Source organism: Ananas comosus, linkage group 9 (assembly GCF_001540865.1).
Source record: "Ananas comosus cultivar F153 linkage group 9, ASM154086v1, whole genome shotgun sequence".
Lineage (NCBI taxonomy): Eukaryota > Viridiplantae > Streptophyta > Magnoliopsida > Poales > Bromeliaceae > Ananas > Ananas comosus.
This window is the reverse complement of record NC_033629.1, coordinates 9,476,964-9,495,173: the sequence shown is the minus strand read 5'-3', so window position 1 is coordinate 9,495,173 and position 18,210 is coordinate 9,476,964. Positions and strand designations below refer to the sequence as shown.

Genomic DNA, 18,210 nt, shown 5'->3' with positions numbered 1-18,210 from the left:
GTCAATCTAAGGGTGCGTTTGGTTCGAAGTCATAATTGAAATTAGAATCAGATTAGAAATAAGCTTGAATCAAAATTGAAATGACCCATTTCCTCATTTAGTTTAGTTCGTCACCTGAATTGGAATCGAAATAAATCATTTTCATCGTCAGTATTTGGTTCAGGTAGATATCAAAAACGAAATCAAATTAAAAAATAATTAATGAAAAGTAAGACAATTTATATTTTATATTATTCATTATGAAAATAAACTATTTATTATTTTTATATTGTAATAATTATATGGTAACATGTAAATCACAAAATTTTAGACGATTCTAATAAATAGAATAGTTAACAAAATATAATCATTTCCTCAATAAAAAGAAAGTGAAAGAAAAGTCAAATTTTAAAGACCAATATTATAACAAACTAAAATTATTGGTAACAATAATATAAGCAGGAACTAGACCAATTTTACGTTTGGATAAAAAAATTGGATTATTCTTAGGAATAAAGTAACTAGTGTTTGGATAGTTAGATTGGAACAAAGTGAATACGAGTTATAATTTTAAATTAAAATTATTTTATCTAATTAATTAATTAACATCAAAATATTACATAATAATAATAAATTAATAATATAATTTATCTGTAATTTCGAATGAGGCCTAAAATGGGTGTTTCGTTGCTCAAGAAGCACCGTAGATACAGTTGGACTCCAATTTTTTTTAAAAAAATTAAGAGAAAATTGCAAGAAATATTAAAACAATCCGTTTTGTTCATTTTTTAAAAAATAAACTCAGCTAGCAATATGAAACAACCATCAAGCACTTAAACCAACTGGGCAAGGTATAATCAGCAGAAATTTAAAATTTTTGTTTTCACATTTTCGCCTAACTGAAGTTAAATTTGCAGATGTTGCCCTCCTGCTACATCAAATCTACACAAACAGAGAAAAAGAAAGATCATTAATTTATTCTACTTTAGGGTACCACCTTAACTACCTTTTATATATATATATATATATATATATATATGTATTTTTTCAGGAGTCAAGTTCAAATAATATAAATGTTATAGTGTATAGTATTACACTCTTTTTAAACCGTAGATCTGACTACAATATAAGGATTGGGATGAAACAATCGACAACTTTTTTGTTTGTTTGTTAAAATACACTTTCTACTTCATAAGATGTGACATGATTGCAGTAGCTTTGGCTATGTAATCAGTTTTTCTTTACTAATTGAGACGACTTTGTACGAAATGCACAGTTCGGTTGATAATTTTTAATATAAGCAAATTTTTTAAAGAAAAATAATTTATATAACAAACTGATAATATTTAGGTAAAAAAGTATCAACATTTTATTTCTTTCGATGCTTTTGGATGGTTACAATTGATTTTAATACACTGCAATTTAATTTTATTAAAAAATTCAAAATTTAATTAACTGCAACAATTCACATGCATTAAAATAAATAAAATTTTTAAGAAATTATTAACAAAGTAAAGTTTAAGGGCCAATTATAGTAATAATCCCTTTATAATATATTTTACTGTTAAACATTTTTATATGCTTTCACACTTTTGACAAAGTGAATGTTTAATGTGCACATAAAATTAAGTTAATGTAAATAATTACAATAACAAACCTTATACCTAAGTATAAGATAAAAATGATTATGTAAACTTTCATGCTCGAAACCTAAAATAAAATAAAATAAAAAAGAATAAAGTGTAGAGTAAGGAAGTGGTGTCACATCCAAGGCTAGTAAATGGTGTCACATTCTATGGAGTAGAAAAGTATTTTAATTTTAATATAGAACTAAGAAGTTGCCATTATTTTATCTCAATTCTTAGATTGTAATTAGATTTTATAACAACTCAGCTCGCTAGCAATAATAACTCGTTGGGCCTAAACCACCGACCTAAAATACTTAAGTCTAATTATCCTTGTTAGTTTCTAACTCTCTTATAAACCCAATGACAATCTCATTCCCATCCAATGTGGGACTATAAATACTTAAGTCTAGTTATTATTATTACTAGCTTCTAACTCTCTTATAAACCCAATGACAATCATATTCTCATTCGATGTGGGACTATTGGACTATAAATACTTAAGTCTAGTTATTATTACTAGTTTCTAACTCTCTTATAAACCCAATGACAACTACATTCCCATCCGATGTGGGACTATTGGAGTGTAGTGTCACAGACTCCCCCCGTTAAGAAACTGACGTCCTCGTCAGTCCAATCACACACAACCCAAGATCACCAGACGATGTAAGACTCCCCCCGTTAAGAAACCAGGCGATGTGAGATCAAGATCACTAACTTAGCCTGTTAATCACCGACTTTGCCTCAGCCAAGACTCATCTCACACTTCCGGCTGATGAACTGGTTTTGATACCAAATGTATGAACTAGTTTTGATACCAAATGTAACGACTCAACCTGCTAACAATAATAACTCGTTGGGTCTAAACCACCGGCCCAAAATGCTTAAACCTAGTTATTATTACTAATGTCTAACTCTCTTATAAATCCAATGACAATCTCATTCTCATCCGATGTGGGACTATTAGGATGTCACAGATTTACGGTTCAAAGAGTGTAATACTATTCACTATTACACTTATGTTATTTGAACTTGACCATTTTTTAGACATTCCAAAGTTATGTGCAACTACATCATCAAAATCCAGAAAATGGTAATTATAATACAAGCTACCTATGAGCATACAGGATGAATTTATCTTACTATTTAGATGCATAAACATTTTATTCGATATATCTCTTTAATTTATCTTAGAATTACGAAATAGTTAGGAGATGAAAAACGAAATCAAATATCTACAATAAATCCAACAAAGATACGGATACCAAAATTTGAAGTCAAATTTCTAGCATCCAATCATACAAGAAAATCTTTTGTATTCAATAAATTATTCTTAGATGCCTTATTCTGACATCGAAACAAGACTTTAAATACAAGTGTTGCATCTTCTGCTGTACATATTGATGATTACATAGTATTTTGCTTGGTGCTTGCAAGTAGAACCAACCAAATCGCCCCTGCAGTACCTGATGGAGAGGATGGAGGGTCACTGAATTCACAATTACGAAAACTATGGGTACCAAATTTGAAAGTTCGAGTATTCATCATCTTAAAAATGGGTTATAACTCAAATAGTGTGTGTTCATCTTTACCTCCCTTGAATATGAAATTATCCGTGGCTTCAATTGGACGCAATGGGCTCCAACAGCTCACACTCAAAGTTTGTGTGCTCCAGGAATGGCCCCAATCGAACTAACCTGGGAATCATTACCTCATTCCTAAAAGCACACACTATTGGATCCTCCCACTGCAGCAAAGATCCGACAAGGCTGGCGCGCGCCGTTAAGGGAAACACCCTCGCCCAACGCTCCTGCGCATACTCCCCCAGTGCTGCCACCACTGCTCCTCTGCTGCCTGTTAGTGCCGGTGCAAGCTTTCCAGCAAGGACAACGGCATCTTCTAGAGCGCAGCACGCGCCCTGGCCGAGGTTGGGCGTCATGGGGTGCCACGCATCCCCGACTACCACCGCCACCGCACTGCTACTGCCGTTCAAAGCTGCTGCAACTGGCGGCGGGCTGAGGCCTGGCCAGAGCCAGCGGTCGACAAGCGGGGTCTTGACGACGGTGTCATCGGGGGTGTTGCGCATGATGTCGAGGAGCTCCTGCGGCCAGGTTTGAACAAGATCCAAGGCCTCTTTCTTGAGGGCTGATGGATCAGTTGTTCTCGGTCCTATTTGGAATGTTGGATCAAAAAATTCAGTTAACTAACCTTTGAAACAGCTTCTTTACAAAACAGCAACACTAAGTTTCTGAAGCTTTTATTACAACAAAGACCTTAAACAAGCTTTTGAGATTACTAAATTGAAACTTCAAACTGAAGCTTCTGATGTTACTACAGCGAAAAGTTACTGGAGGATGATTATGAGAAACCATTAGTGCTTCGTCGAATTGTATTTTTCAGATAGCACTTTTCTCGAGTCTCCCGACGGGCCAAACAAGAGAGCACTTTAACTCACCAAGACATAATATATCCTAAGATTTCAACAGCAAGTACATGCCTTACACAAGACAATAGATGTTAATTTTTAGTTTAATTTTAGCCTCATCGACAACTTCATAACCTGTAGCGGAAGGCCACATGCTAAATCACAATATGAAGATAAAAGGTTAAAAAATTACAGAAGCAAATTATCCATATATTCAAACCATCCAACCCTAATTTCCGTCGATTTTGTAACTACCTTTAGAGCATGCTCGTCATGTAACCCATAAAGGTTCAAATATTTACCCTTTTTCTTTTAAGTACCTAGATGAGTTTAAATTAGTTTCAACTTTTTTTGGCTGTAATGTAATTAATCGCTATTAATGAAAATAAACAGAGATCAGCACAGAAACCAAATGTTCATGCAGTTTTTTTTACTTTTCAAATTTCAGATGGTAGTCTGCAAAGTGCTTTAATGTTAAAGGAAAGACAAACCTGACAAGATTCAATTCTATCCCTATTTAAAGTCAACTGCATTCTATCTATAAAAGATGAAATACACAACTGATATTCAAGCAAATAGTAAAGCCACATATCAAGGAATAGATAGAGAGACCTGGAGATTGGCTGTTGAAGCAGATGAACCAATAAACTTTAGTAGGAGAAACCGGAACAAAGCCTGCACGGAGGCCCCTTCCATAGATGTAGTTCACCTTTGACTCATATGGTTGGCCTTCAGGATATTGCCCAAGACCACGAAAAGCACAGTGTCCCACATACTTAGGCTCGGGAAACCCCATCCACTTTGCTATTGGTGAGTTGACACCATCACAGCCAATCACAATCTGTAGCAGAGGATTTCGGTAAAATAACATGATAGATTGAGTAAATTTCAAACTTGCTTCAAAAAGATTTTGTGTGTGATTAAGATTAAGAGCTGCTTTGGCCCAACTTCTAGAATAACTTCTCTCCAAGAAAGAAGCAATTGGGCAATAAGGAACAAGAGCCCATAGCTTTTGCTGGTGCAAAAAGCCACGATGCGCTTCTGGGTTCAAAGAAGCACCAATTTTAAGCTTTTGTTTTTATAGCAACGAGAAGCTGTCGGAGGAAAGGATTTTTGAAAAACGACATTTTATTATAATGAACAGCTCTACTCAAATAGCACTTCTATAAAAACTCCAGTTGAATTAGAGAAGCCTTAAGAAAGAATGGGGAACAAACACATAAATGCAGAAAAGATGCACATACATGATATGTACACAAGTGTCGTTGATTTATGCATATGCTCATCATATGTTAAGAGAACCATTCGAGATTACTGCTTAATACACTATACACTGCATCATATGCATGTTAAGTAGAGAAGAATGATAAGGATCAGTAGACGGACTTTTTTACAAAATAACCATCTAAAATTTTATAATTTGCAAAATAACCTTATCAAATTTGTATTTGATAAATTAACTCTCAAAACGCGGTGAATCATTCACCGCATTCTGAAAGTATCTAAGTTCTTTTAAAGGTGGTGAATCATTCACCGTCTTCTTCATAATTTTTTGGAAAAGAGAAAAAAAATGAGGTTGTTAAAATTGTACGTAGATTATACGGGAAATAAAAAAAAGTGAGGTTGTTAGGATTGTGTGTGGAATATTAGAATTTTTGTTTGATTGCTAAAATTGTATGGATAGATTATTAAATTTTTTTGATTGTTAGGATTATATGGATATATTATTAGGATTTCAAATTGCTAAGATTATATGTGATGTTTGATTATTATGATTGTATGGATAGATTATTGGGATCTTTTTAATTGTTAGGATTGTATGGATAGATTATTAGAATTTTCAGGTTGTTAAAATTATATGTGATTTGTTGAAATATTTATATGGTTGTTAGGATTATAGAAAAAAATAATAAATAAGTGAAAGGCGGTGAATCATTCACCACTTTTCTGAGAAATTAGGTTCTTTATGAAAACGGTGAATTATTCACCGTCTTTAAGAGTTTAGTTTTTTAAATATAATTTTGGCAGGGTTATTTCACAAATAACAAAATTTTAAAAGGTTATTTTATAAAAAAGCCCTCAGTAGACAGTAGGTAAGCTACTAGATTGATGCATAGCATGGTCAAAATCGAGAATAGTTTGTAGAGAGGCTGATGCAGCCACTACATCTAATATCTAATATCCAGTATTATTTGTTGTAAATTGGGATTTCATGGAAAATCATGAAGCCATCTTGATTTTTAATAAAGCATCCTCATGTTTTTATTTCCATGCAGCCTCTCTCTTATATGTACAGGTTTTATTAATCCTCGTACCTCTTATCTCTTTTTTACTCTCAAAACATTAGTCCCTTGGATCAATCAGTGATACAGTAACACAACACTACAATTTCCTTATTTATAAACTCTCTTAAGATTGCTGAAACATTTGTAAGTTAATCTGCTTCTACATAGAAGGAGATTAGAACTTGTAATTAACCAGCTCCTAGAGGAGAAGATAATAAACAATTGTGCGTAAATGTTGCGTATGGGATATAAAATATCCACTATATGTGGCAAAGGAAAAGCAAGAAATCAACCATGCAAATATAATTACCTAGGCATTACAAACAAAACGGAAAACATGTTAAGTTATTTTAAAATACCTTAGCAAGTACTTGGCGACCATCATCTAGTTCCAGAAGAGTACCATCTTTCCCTTGCCATGCAATCGATCTCAATCGTGAAGAAAAGGATATTGTGTTTGGAGGTAATTTCCCGGCTAGAGTCTCCAGAAGAACTCTCCTTTCTACTGCCCGCACTTCTTGCCTGTCAAAGATTAGCATCAGATAGCTTGAAGGTTGAAACATATTAGGTACATATTCGGTAACTACATGGTTAAAATATTTTAGGTTTGAGCCTCTCAGCTAACTAAGTTTTGAATTTCAGTCGAACTCTATCAGACATACTGGTTTGTCAAAAAGTTATAAAAATATTTTGTCAAGAAAGAGAATATTTTGTTTAGAGGTAACAATACTTTTAAGGTCCTCCAATTCCAGAAAAAATAAAATAGTTTAGGAGCTGTATTAATTGAACTAAGCTGGAGGCAGTCCAAAATTATTTCAGGTTTTCAGCTAAAATATTCAGAAAATCAACTTATTATTACCATCATCAGTACAACAAAAAGAAATAATATGCAATTTTACCCAGGGGCTTCGTCCTCAAATCTGAAAGATCTGAGCTCTCTCCCATCTTGTGATCTCATCACCAGTCTGCACACAGCTGAGCCCGCCAAAGAAATAAGAACAAGATATTCTAAACAAAAGAGATAATACAAGAATTAAATTTAGAAACCTATATCCCTCTGACATAGTACCTCTTTGGTTTGATTTCTGGAATAGCTTCTCTGATAGAGAAGCAGAAGCTACAATCAAAAATTCCAAAGATTCTAGTAGTAGCAGAAAACTTACATATATGTTCAAGCATAGAACGTTTCAAGTAGAAACAAAAGTAAGCATGGAAAACAGAAGATCCAATTAGAAACTTTTGCTTCTTTATGCAGCATGGGGATATCACGACATGTCGTTGAGATAGCTAGTGGTCCACACCAGCGCCTCCTTAGGCTGTGTTTGGAAAGAGGATAACTAGGGTATAAATCTGTTTATTCTTATTATTCTACCAAACAAAAAAAAATTTGATAGGAATATTTTATTCTGGTCAAAGCGGGTTATTCCTATTTTTAATGGAATAACCCATTAAGTTTATACTTCGCCACCCCTAGAATAGGATTTTTTCATGGGGTTTATCAGGGGCAGGGGTAAGTAATAGATTATTTTATTTATATTAAACAAAGCAAAAGGCTCTCGGTTCAAGGGCCTCATAACTAACACCCTTTTACTTTTTGCCCAGCTACCTCACTATTTCTTCTTCAACTTCGTCTTTTACCAGAGACTTGTTCTTCCTCCTTAACCTCCCTCTTCAACCTCCCTCATTACTCCATTCTCTCACCTAATCCCACCTCTTCTTTATACCATCTTCTTCCCCGCCGCTGATTTTATTCTCTTTCATATTAACTCCATATTCGACCTACCCTTCATCTCCATCTGAAATCTAGTATTTACTGCGAGGGATTTTTCTCTACTTGCCACCCCTTCTCATCAATAGCTGGGCGATCCACGATTCACTTTGCAGATCTTCAATAAATTGAGGTGATCTCCCTCAAGTGCAAATTAGACCCTCCTTGGGTGCTGTTGTTGCGCATTGTCAAGTCACCTTGGAGGCCTCGTCGATCTTCTTCTCTTCTCCAAATCCTCTATTAATTGGAGAGCTTAGATTTCCAGCAGTCTCTCCTTCTCAAGAACAGTTTGGCTAAAGCTCAGTTCCCTGTAATTAATTGAGGCGATTGCTTCGGTTGCAAGTTTTTACATCTCCAAATATTGCAATTGCATCGACTTGTCAAGTCCCTCCATTATTATTATTTACCTCCTTCCACCTAAAACAAGTAAGTTGCCTTCTTCCCCTTATATATATGTCTCTGTGCTAAGATGCAAACTATTCTCGAGAACTATTGAGGCTTGCGTAACACTTAACTTTCTTAACTGCGCTCCAAATACTTACTATTATTCATCATCTTCGAGCCTGCAGAGGTGAGCTTCTCAAATCCTTTTTGGCTTAAGTAACTGCCTTTACTCAATTACTAGTGTATATGGCTCCTGATATGGATTCCGATGTAATTAACATATTAGCAATGATGCATGGTGGAATCGGATGTTTTGTGGCTTGGAAGCATGGCATTAGACCAATGTGTTTAGTAACATGTTGCTTGTGATTTAATAAATTAGGCAATGATGGACGGGTGAGAGCAAGGATAGCAGTGCCGCCCCGTGCCGTGCGGCACGGGGCGTGCCGTGCCGTGCCCCCAAGAAGGGGGCACGGCACAGGGGGGGTCTCGGACCCCCCCCCATGTGCCTCGGCACATGCCCCGTGCCGCTCGAGACATAGCGGCACGGGTGCATGTGCCGCGGCACAGTGCCGCCCCGTGCCAACTTTTTTTTTTGTTTTTTTTTTCGCTTTTGTTTTTTTTTTGTTCTCTGGGATACAGAGCCTTCGCCCGGCCATCTATATTGTCTTTTGTTCACTTTTCTTTTATGTTTTTGACATTGTGTTGTCTTTTTGTCAACTTTTTTTTTCTTTTTGGCTGATGCCTTTTTTTTTTTTTGCCTTTTGCTTTTTCTTTTGACTTTTTCTTTTCTTTTGTTAAATTAAAATTATAATTTAACTTCTTATTTAACAATATAAAAGTAAATTTTTAGTTGATAAATCCGATCCTACTGCGGGGGCGAAGCCCCCGCACCCCCTCGGATGTCAGTGGTGGGCTACGGGCTCGGGCCTGTCGGCCCGAGCCCTCCGCTTCCACCACAGACATCCATTTTTTCTTCGCAAATTATTTTGTCAAAATTTGTCGCACCGCGAAGTTTTCGATGAATCAGGGGAACAAAAATTGATTTCCTAAACAAATTTTGATTAGATATTTTGTAAAAGAATAAAAAAATATGGATGTAATTGCGGTACTATTCTCGTTGTTCTAGTTATTATATACTTCCTAATCGAATCAATATATAGATTTTGAACGTTTTTAAAAAAAATAAAATTTTCTATCATTTTATCTGTTATAATTTTTTAAATTACAAAAAAATTAAAAACAAAAGAATTTTCAATTGTTACAGCAAGTATAGTTGTACTTTTCAAATAAAAAAAAATAAAAACAAAAGAATTTTAATTTATATTCTACATCAGGTATAGTTGTACTTTATATACAAAATGCTTACATGCATGTTAATTGATGAGTATAATAAGCTATACATAGCAAAAATTAATAATAACTTGCCTAAATCTTTCAAAATAACATTATAAAAGCTTACTGGAACCAAAAAAACTTAAATAAATTCGTGCCAAAGCGTGCCAGTAGGAGGTCGTGCGTATCTGTCGGCATGCAAGCGTGCCACGTGTCGGCACGCAAGCGTGCCCGTGCCGTACCGTGCCAAGGACGTAGCGGCACGCCCCCGTGCCACGGCACTTTAAACCTTAGGTGAGAGGCAAGAATTTCATGGTTTGGGTGGTAAGCTATTAATAGCATTGCAGCCACCATGAAATCATTATTACCATCTTTCTCCTGAGCCATGTTGGCATAATATAATATATACTCTTTGACAACTTCTTAATTTCTTCTTCTATGCATATGTGTCCCCTTCAGATGGCCTCGCAAAACACAGTCCCAAATTGTGTGGTAAGGAAAAATTATAACATCATTGAAATTGCATCAACCGAAAGCCAAAGCATCGAAAGCCACGGTCATGAAACATCGAAAACCAAAGTACGATCTGGAAATTGGACAGAGGTCATGGATTCTGCTATGCTAAACTTGATGACTGAAGAACATGTTCTTAGTAATTTGTAAATGGAAGTTTCACTACACTGGCTTGGACAAGAATTGTTCATGACTTTAATGCGCGAACTAAAGTGAATTTTGGCAAAAACTATCTTCAAAATCGTTTGAAAGTGTTGAAGCGGCAATTCATTATGTACCAAACGTTGGCTAACAAGAGTGGATTGGGATGGGATTATGATCGTAACATTCCGACAGCTGGGGATCCGAGTGATTGGGACGCTGTAGTAGCGGTATGTTATTTAACCATTCTTTTAAATAAAATTTTAAATAATATGATAATAATATTGTGACATCACCATTGTGGCATACTTTTTTGGCAGGAAAATCTAGCTTATTCAAGGTGTAGGGACAAAACCTTCCCTGCATATAAGGACATTGCTTTCCTATCTGGAAAAACCACTGCTACAGGTAGGCATGGGTTTAGAACAGGGATGCACGGTGAGGATGTTCGCAACACGTCCTCATCTTCTCCGGGTACAACCACAATACTACAACAAATTAAAAATTCTATGGCGGGCCCTTCTAGATTTGGCCAATTACCTATGGCTCAACAAGTACTTTTACCGTTGTCTCCGGCGAATGAAGAAAGGCCTAATGATGCAACTTCATATTCCCCTACTCCAACTCCAATGAAGAGCGGAAATCCGAACACTAGCCACGCTTCAACCCATACTTCTTCTGGTAAGAGACGTCGTTTGTCATCTCCTTCACATAAAACTACACCGACATTAACCCGAAAGGGAAAACTTGAGTACACCTCCGATGCCATCCAAGAGCTGGTCAATCTCGGCAAGAAGCGATTGAACATTGCCGAGCAAATGCTACAGCGTGAGCTCGACGCGTGTCCAAAGGTGCACTCTATAGAGGAGTGTATGGTAAGATTGTATGATATTTCAAATCTGTCCCTAGACGCTATCCTCTGTGCATGTGAAGCGTTCAAAGATGACCGCAACAGATCGATCTTTATGTCATTGAGTGACGATATTCTTTATATGTGGATTGATCGTCAACTAGTCATACAAAGGGCAGCCGCTGGCCATAAACCCGATGCACCTTCCTTCCCTCCTAACTAGATAAAAAACTTTCCTACTCTACTGTCAGTTTTTGATCGCCTTGCATAGAAACCTAATATATTTTGGATGCGTCGTATGGTTAGCATGGGCTATGTTAACTATATTTATGTTTGTTTCTCCTATGTTGCATGTGAACTACTCCATGGCTGGTTTTGTGCTTCTACCCATGCTGTGGTGGTAAAGAAAATGCATTTTGGATATGTACTGTCAGCATAACCTATTGCTTTTATGCAAATTTTGGACTTTCTAGGTTACTGCTGACTTAATCTAATTTTATGTTATAATGGCAGCAAATCCTTATGTACTCTTTCAATTTTTATCTTAAACTACTGTTGTTTCTTGCTTCGTTATCCTGATACAACTTTTGACACATTCTTGGAAATTACTTATACTACAACTGCACTCGAAAATAGATTAAATTTCAAGTGCCAGCATGCAGTTCTTCAGGTGGGTTGATTATGGACGTACGTTACTTTTAATCTATCTATGCATATTGAAACTGAGGTACAACAAATTTTATGGGTTAAAGGCATCAACTCAAAGCTTCCTGAAGGTTTTTAAAAAACCTATTTGCAAAGGTACGGGCGATGATGATTAATATGTGTGAGAGGTAGGGAGGCAGTTAAGATTTCTTATTCTGCAGCCACCAACTTAGCCATTTGGAAAGCTCGCCGCGATGATGCATAATAGAATAAAATGGTAGGGAGGCATGGATATTCTCTTTCCTTGCAGCCATCATTTTATTCTTCACACTTATTAACCTGAGCTTGGTAATTGTGTAACAATTTGAAGGGGGCAAAATGTACGCTTTTCTTTGATCTTTATGTAACATGGTTATACTATGATTCTTATCAAAATAGATCTGATGACAGCATTTCCTTCCAAGTCTTAAACTAAATACTTACCGATATTATAGTTGGCTGTCATTTTTCTCGAATTGATGGCACCATGTGCAAAAGCACTCCTCTGATCTTGATGTTACTAAATTATAGTAGGTTACGAATGTGGCCTTGCTGGCAGTACTTTATTTTCTATCTTCTACTTGTGATTGTTGTATATTTCAGTAGATTTTTATATTGGTGGCTTTGATGGGTAAATATTATTTTATGTATTCTGCATTTGATGTACCTACATTTTTACATGTCCTGAAGTTATTAAGATTCTATTATTTCCTATCGCTCTTGATACCACTATAATATAGCTGTTTCTAAATATCTATGCTCTTTTTTCTGCTACTCTTGATGTCCATCTCTTTTATCTGTTGTGTAGGAAAATATTATCAATCTTTTTTCCAATCTGTGTGCACTTTATTTATCTAAAATGCAGACCGAGTTTTATCTCTTTTGTTGCTACTATGTACATATCTGTTGTTGCAGGTTCAAACCTACAGGATTGTTGCATGCATATATGCATTCCTGCTATATTGCACAATATTTGGACATATAGTATTGCACTTTGTAAATTGCTGGGATGGCTCACAGATAATTAGTACTTTTGTTATGCTATTTTTGACGCTAATTGCAATATATACTACAGCCACCATTGCTCTTGATACTCCTTTTAAACCTGGGTCAACAATAATCAGGTTGGCAGGAAGTGAAGCTTTTTTTGTCCTGCTGTTTTCGAATCTGCTAGCAGCATATTTATAAAGGGTGCAGATGTTTCGGTGATGATGCTCGAAAGGATTTACAACGGTAATGGTAGGGAGATAGTGAATTCCTGATCTGCGGCCACCAATTCATCAAAATCTTTGCAATTCTGAGCCAACAAAAAACAGGTTGCACAAAAGGATAAGTAGATGCAAATGGTAGGGAGGCAGTGAAGGTCTCAACTGTCGCCACCATTTCATATTAAATCCTTTCCAACCTGAGCCAAATACCGGTTTAACTTATAAAAGACTAGTTGTAATTTTGTTTTGGCCATACAACTACTTGGTACAATTATAATAATTCTTTGAACAATTGCTAATATTTTCTTCCGTTGCAGCCATGAGCGAGATAATCAATCGTCGTGCATTTTCGTCTCCAAATGTGGCTAACCTCATGACAAATTTGGATGAGGAGGAAGATTATTGGGAAGAGGTGCAAGCCATTCTATTTGATGAATGTGTCCTGGCATTTCAAGACACCTTATATAAGAGACCTTGTCGCACTAGACCTTTCACTGGGCACCAACTAATTATGGATATACTGAGAGAACATCCTGATAGAGGGTACCAACATTTTCGAATGTGCAACACAACATTCATGCGACTTCGCGATGAATTGGTCGGTAGAGGGTTGATACAAGGCACCCGACATCTTACAGCTGATGAACAACTTGGCATTTTTTTGTTCGTTGTCGGCCATGGTGTAACAAATAGAGTGCTGGCTAAAATGTTTCAACACTCAGGGGAGATTATAAGTAGATATTTTAATAATGTCTTACGTGGTGTGGTCGAACTTTGACATGATTATATACAGTTGCCAAGTGGTAATGCTGGGATGCACTCCAAAATTAGGGATAACCTATTATTCCATCCCTTTAAGGTGATATCAATTATAATTCAGATTTTTAATTTTATTATTTAAGTTATAAATTTCTCACTTATATTGATACTTCTTTCATCACTTGTAGAATGCAATTGGTGCTATAGATGGGATGCATATACCAGTGGTTGTAAGAAAAAGCAAGCAACCATGATATCGTTGTCGCAAAGGATATACATCACAGAATATGATGGCCGCATGCTCGTTTGATCATCAGTTCTTGTTCGTATGCACCGGATGGGAGGGATCTGCAGCTGATATGAGGGTGCTGCATTGGTGTTGTGAGAGTGGCGGTTTTATGGTTCCCGAAGGTAATGTTATTTTAAAATTCTAATCTTTCTTATATAGTAACATGAATTAACATTTGGTTGTTTTTTTTTATAGGAAAATTCTATTTGGTCGATTCAAGTTATGCAAATAGCGATCGATTCCTTGCGCCATTTAGAGGTGAGCGATATCACTTGAGCCAATTTGATGGTAATACAAGGGCGCGCGCACATCGAGGACCACGAGATCTATACAATCACAGGCACACGCAACTTAGAAATGTTGTTGAGAAGGCCTTCGGGATTTTGAAGAAGCGATTCAAGGCGCTCCGCCAAGCGACTCCATTTCCATACAAGGTGCAATGCCGCATAAATTTAGCATGTTGTGTTATTCATAACTTTATTAAGAGGCATCAGGGAAGTGATATATACTTCAACATGCAAATGGAGCCGACACCCCTTGAAGAGCAAGCAGAGGATCCTACACGTCTCGTTGGAATAGATGAGTCACGACGAGGCGACACTCTTCGCACTATGATTACATAGCAGTTATGGAGTAATCGCTAGGATGGTTTTCTTCACTATGTAATAAAAACTCTTGCATTTACAGCCTGCTGTGTTAGAGGCAAAAATCAATATGTGACTTTGACTATCATGTGATGTAGTGTACTGTTGTTTTAAACATGTTTCCCGTATGTTGTAAACATGTTTCTTCTATACATTATCATTTATATTTGGCCATCTAATTTGAATACCAACAAATGACTATTGGACTCCATAAATGTGATATTCTGTCAAATTTAATTTTAGGTCATTAATTTTAGAATAAAATAACAATGAACTGTTTCATTTTTTATAGCTATTTCTAATTGGTGCTGGCATGATAATGTTGCTCTGTATTGATGAGCCTAATTTCATCTCTGTGAATTAAATTATTTAACAGTTACTCATGCAAGTACTTTTTGCTCATGTATATATGATAAGTATAGTTCTTAATCATGTTCAGGGCTAATTTTATTATACAAGTAATTTAATATATTATAAATTATGATATATATATAAGGGCAATTTTGGCATTTGCAAATATTTCAATCTACTTTTATTACTATTCTTCTCTTCTTTCAAAAAATTAGGCAAACATCATTTAGCTTATTCTAGAGGATAAGCTCATTTCCAACCAAACAGAAAATGATTTTTATTTCTCTCTATCCTAGAATTTAGAGATATTTCAAGGATAAAAAAAATTATCCCTCAAATTAATATTCTATTTCCAAACGCAGCCTTAAGGTTACTATTCTGATTGTTATATTATTTACAATGAACATAGATATTAAATTTAGCAAATAACATCACCTATCTCAGGAAACAGCATATTATAAGGAAAATCGATTCATAAGATCAAATTATTCCATGCTATAGGTATTGAAAATTTAAGTGATAGATCATGCTAAAGTAATATCCAAGGACAAGCACTGATAGGCAATAAGAATTGCCAATCTCAAAGCTATCAAATGGGCCACACAAGATTTTCCTAAGAATAAAAGAAAATTTGGCTAAATTACACTGTAAGGACCCGAACTTGTAAGCAACTTTTGCTTTAGTCCTAAAACCTGTAAGTTTGATATCCAAAATTTTGAGAGCATTTCACTTAGTCCCTCTCATATACTGGTAGAGAAAAATATTACCTCTGCCTAGTGTACCTTGCATCATTCGGCCCTCGATCTCATCTTATATTCCAATCACTGTTATCTATTGAGTGGGTGCATTTTCTCTGCTTAGAAATCGGATGTAGGATTGAAATATACAAGATGTCAACGGGATGCAACTGGTGTTCAATATACTGTTTTTTTATATTCGACAATATTGAACGATTATCACGTCTTAGCTCAAGACTTCGCCCAAGAAGCAGATTTAGCTAAATTGCAGGAAATTAAGTAAGTTTATAGTTGATCTGGAAGGAATTAACTTGTAACATTTTGCTCTGATATCATGTAAAGTAGCTGATTGGTGATTATTACTAGCAAAATAGTGCAATTTACCGAAAAATCGAACGCAAGCTATGAAACCATTAAGCTAGGGTTTGAATCGTGTACCCTTGGATCTGAAGGAACTGGGCGCGGAGCTCGTCGGCGACGCCGAGGACGTCGAGCACGCGCCAGCCGTTCGTGGAGAGCGTGAGCGAGGTCCCGCCGGAGCGGAGTGAGGCGCCCTGCTCCAGCACCGCCGCCGCGACGCCGAGCCTGCGGAGCGCGAGCGCGGTGGCGAGCCCCGCGATCCCGCCGCCCACGATCACCACCTCCTCCTCCTTCTCCTTCTCCTTCTCCCTCTCCTTCTTCATTAGAGGGGCCGTAGTGGACGACGACGACGATGATGCGAAGATCGGGGAGAGGGTGAAGTAGGGTTTGCTGGATCGGCGTAATCGCCCCGCGCGGCGGAGCAAAGGAGGAGGGCGGGGGCGGAGGAGAAGAGCGGAGGAGGAGATCGACGACGCCATGGGAGGTGAGGATGAGAGAGAGAGAGAGAGAGAGAGAGAGAGAGAGAGAGGTGGGGGGGATTTAGATGAGGAGGGAGTAGCCAACTAGCCATGGAGAGTGTGGCAACTGGAACGGAACGAGAGGTGCGGAATCGCTTGGGAATTTGCGACGCAAATTTGATCGCTTGGACACTTTGTTTTCGCGGCATTTCGCCCTGGTGGATTGGGTGTTTGGGAGATAGGTTCCTGCACCTGGTCTATCCGTATGCATCGTTTTTGTTACATTTATGGCCCGTTTGATTCACGGAATTAAAATTTTCGTTCCGAAAATTTATTTTTATGATGATAGAAAAAATTTTCGATTCTATACATATTTTAGAATATATATGAATATATTAGTTTTATGTTTGGTTCAGTACAAAAATTATTTAACTATATTAAGAAAATGATCATAATACTTGACTCGCTTGTGGCCATGGTTATTCTGTGCATTCTCTGACGATGTCGTCACTGTAGAAGCGAGGGTGGTCCTACTTGGAGCATCATCGGAGATGCTAGAGAAGGATTGCGATAATCGCTGGTTGAAAATGCTCCTAAAGTAGGTTTGCGAGGTGATTTGTAGCGTGGCTGGTGGTAGTGAAAAAGAAAAATCTGACAAACCTTGTACACGATATTACACTATTTTATAAAAAGTTATACTATTCGAATACATGTTGTATTGTTTAAAAAAGAAATATTGGTAGTGCTACTTTCTTACTAAATAGTGTAATATAGATCTGCATAGTGCAAATTATTTTAAAATAGTTCAATATCTCGTCATCTGTCAAATTTTTCTCTCTCAATACCGTCACGACCTCACCGTCATCGCCCATGCTTGTACCATGAGCATGCTTCAAAAGTATTCTCAATTAGCAATTTTCGCCTTCGTCTTTTGCCACCTTCTTCTCAATTTCCAATGAAGCTTCGAGTAGCCGTAACAACAAGCAGTTAAATTTCTCGTTTTCTTCTTGATCGTCGAATACTACGGCATGGACGCAAGGAGAAGTTGGTGTGGAGGCGGTGAAGATGGGAAGAGTACTCGAGACTGTCGGCTGTAGCGAAAGACACAGGCTCCTAAGTAGGAGATGTAGGAAGGAGAGAGAGGGTATTTAAGACATGAATATTTTGGTTAACTTTCAAAAAGTTCAGTATCTGCAAAAAAAAAAAAAAAAAAAAAAAAAAAAAAGTGGCCTATTTCTATAGAAACACAAAACTATTAGATTTTTTATGCAAAAAGGTTCTACAAAATTTACAAAAAAGTAATATTTTAGTCTTTCTAAATTTACTCTTTTTGGAAAAAACAATAACAAGGAAGAAAGTGGATTTGCTAATCCTACATTTTAAGGGATCGTACGATTCCAAAAAAAAATATATAT

General features: G+C 36.6%; 1 protein-coding gene and 1 long non-coding RNA gene across 6 annotated transcripts; one reads left to right on the top strand and one right to left on the bottom strand.

Moving 5' to 3' along the window:
* Window positions 2,841-16,940, bottom strand: LOC109715112 (2-heptyl-3-hydroxy-4(1H)-quinolone synthase-like). Of its 5 annotated transcripts, XM_020239936.1 has the most exons (7): window positions 16,416-16,940; window positions 7,384-7,431; window positions 7,214-7,279; window positions 6,674-6,836; window positions 4,642-4,870; window positions 3,197-3,773; window positions 2,841-3,070 (listed from the first exon to the last, which is right to left on the bottom strand). In XM_020239936.1, the coding sequence occupies exons 1-6, from the start codon at window positions 16,814-16,816 to the stop codon at window positions 3,226-3,228; spliced, it is 1,455 nt and encodes a 484-aa protein (XP_020095525.1). In that variant the 5' UTR covers window positions 16,817-16,940; the 3' UTR covers window positions 2,841-3,070; window positions 3,197-3,225. The 5 variants fall into 5 exon arrangements, with proteins under 5 accessions (XP_020095525.1, XP_020095524.1, XP_020095526.1 ...); XM_020239935.1 differs by having other exon boundaries at window positions 2,841-3,773; XM_020239937.1 differs by having other exon boundaries at window positions 2,841-3,773; window positions 7,384-7,413.
* On the top strand, window positions 11,246-16,091 carry LOC109715114. The gene is made up of 3 exons (XR_002217511.1): window positions 11,246-14,056; window positions 14,145-14,367; window positions 14,441-16,091. It is a non-coding gene; the product is annotated as an uncharacterized LOC109715114 (long non-coding RNA).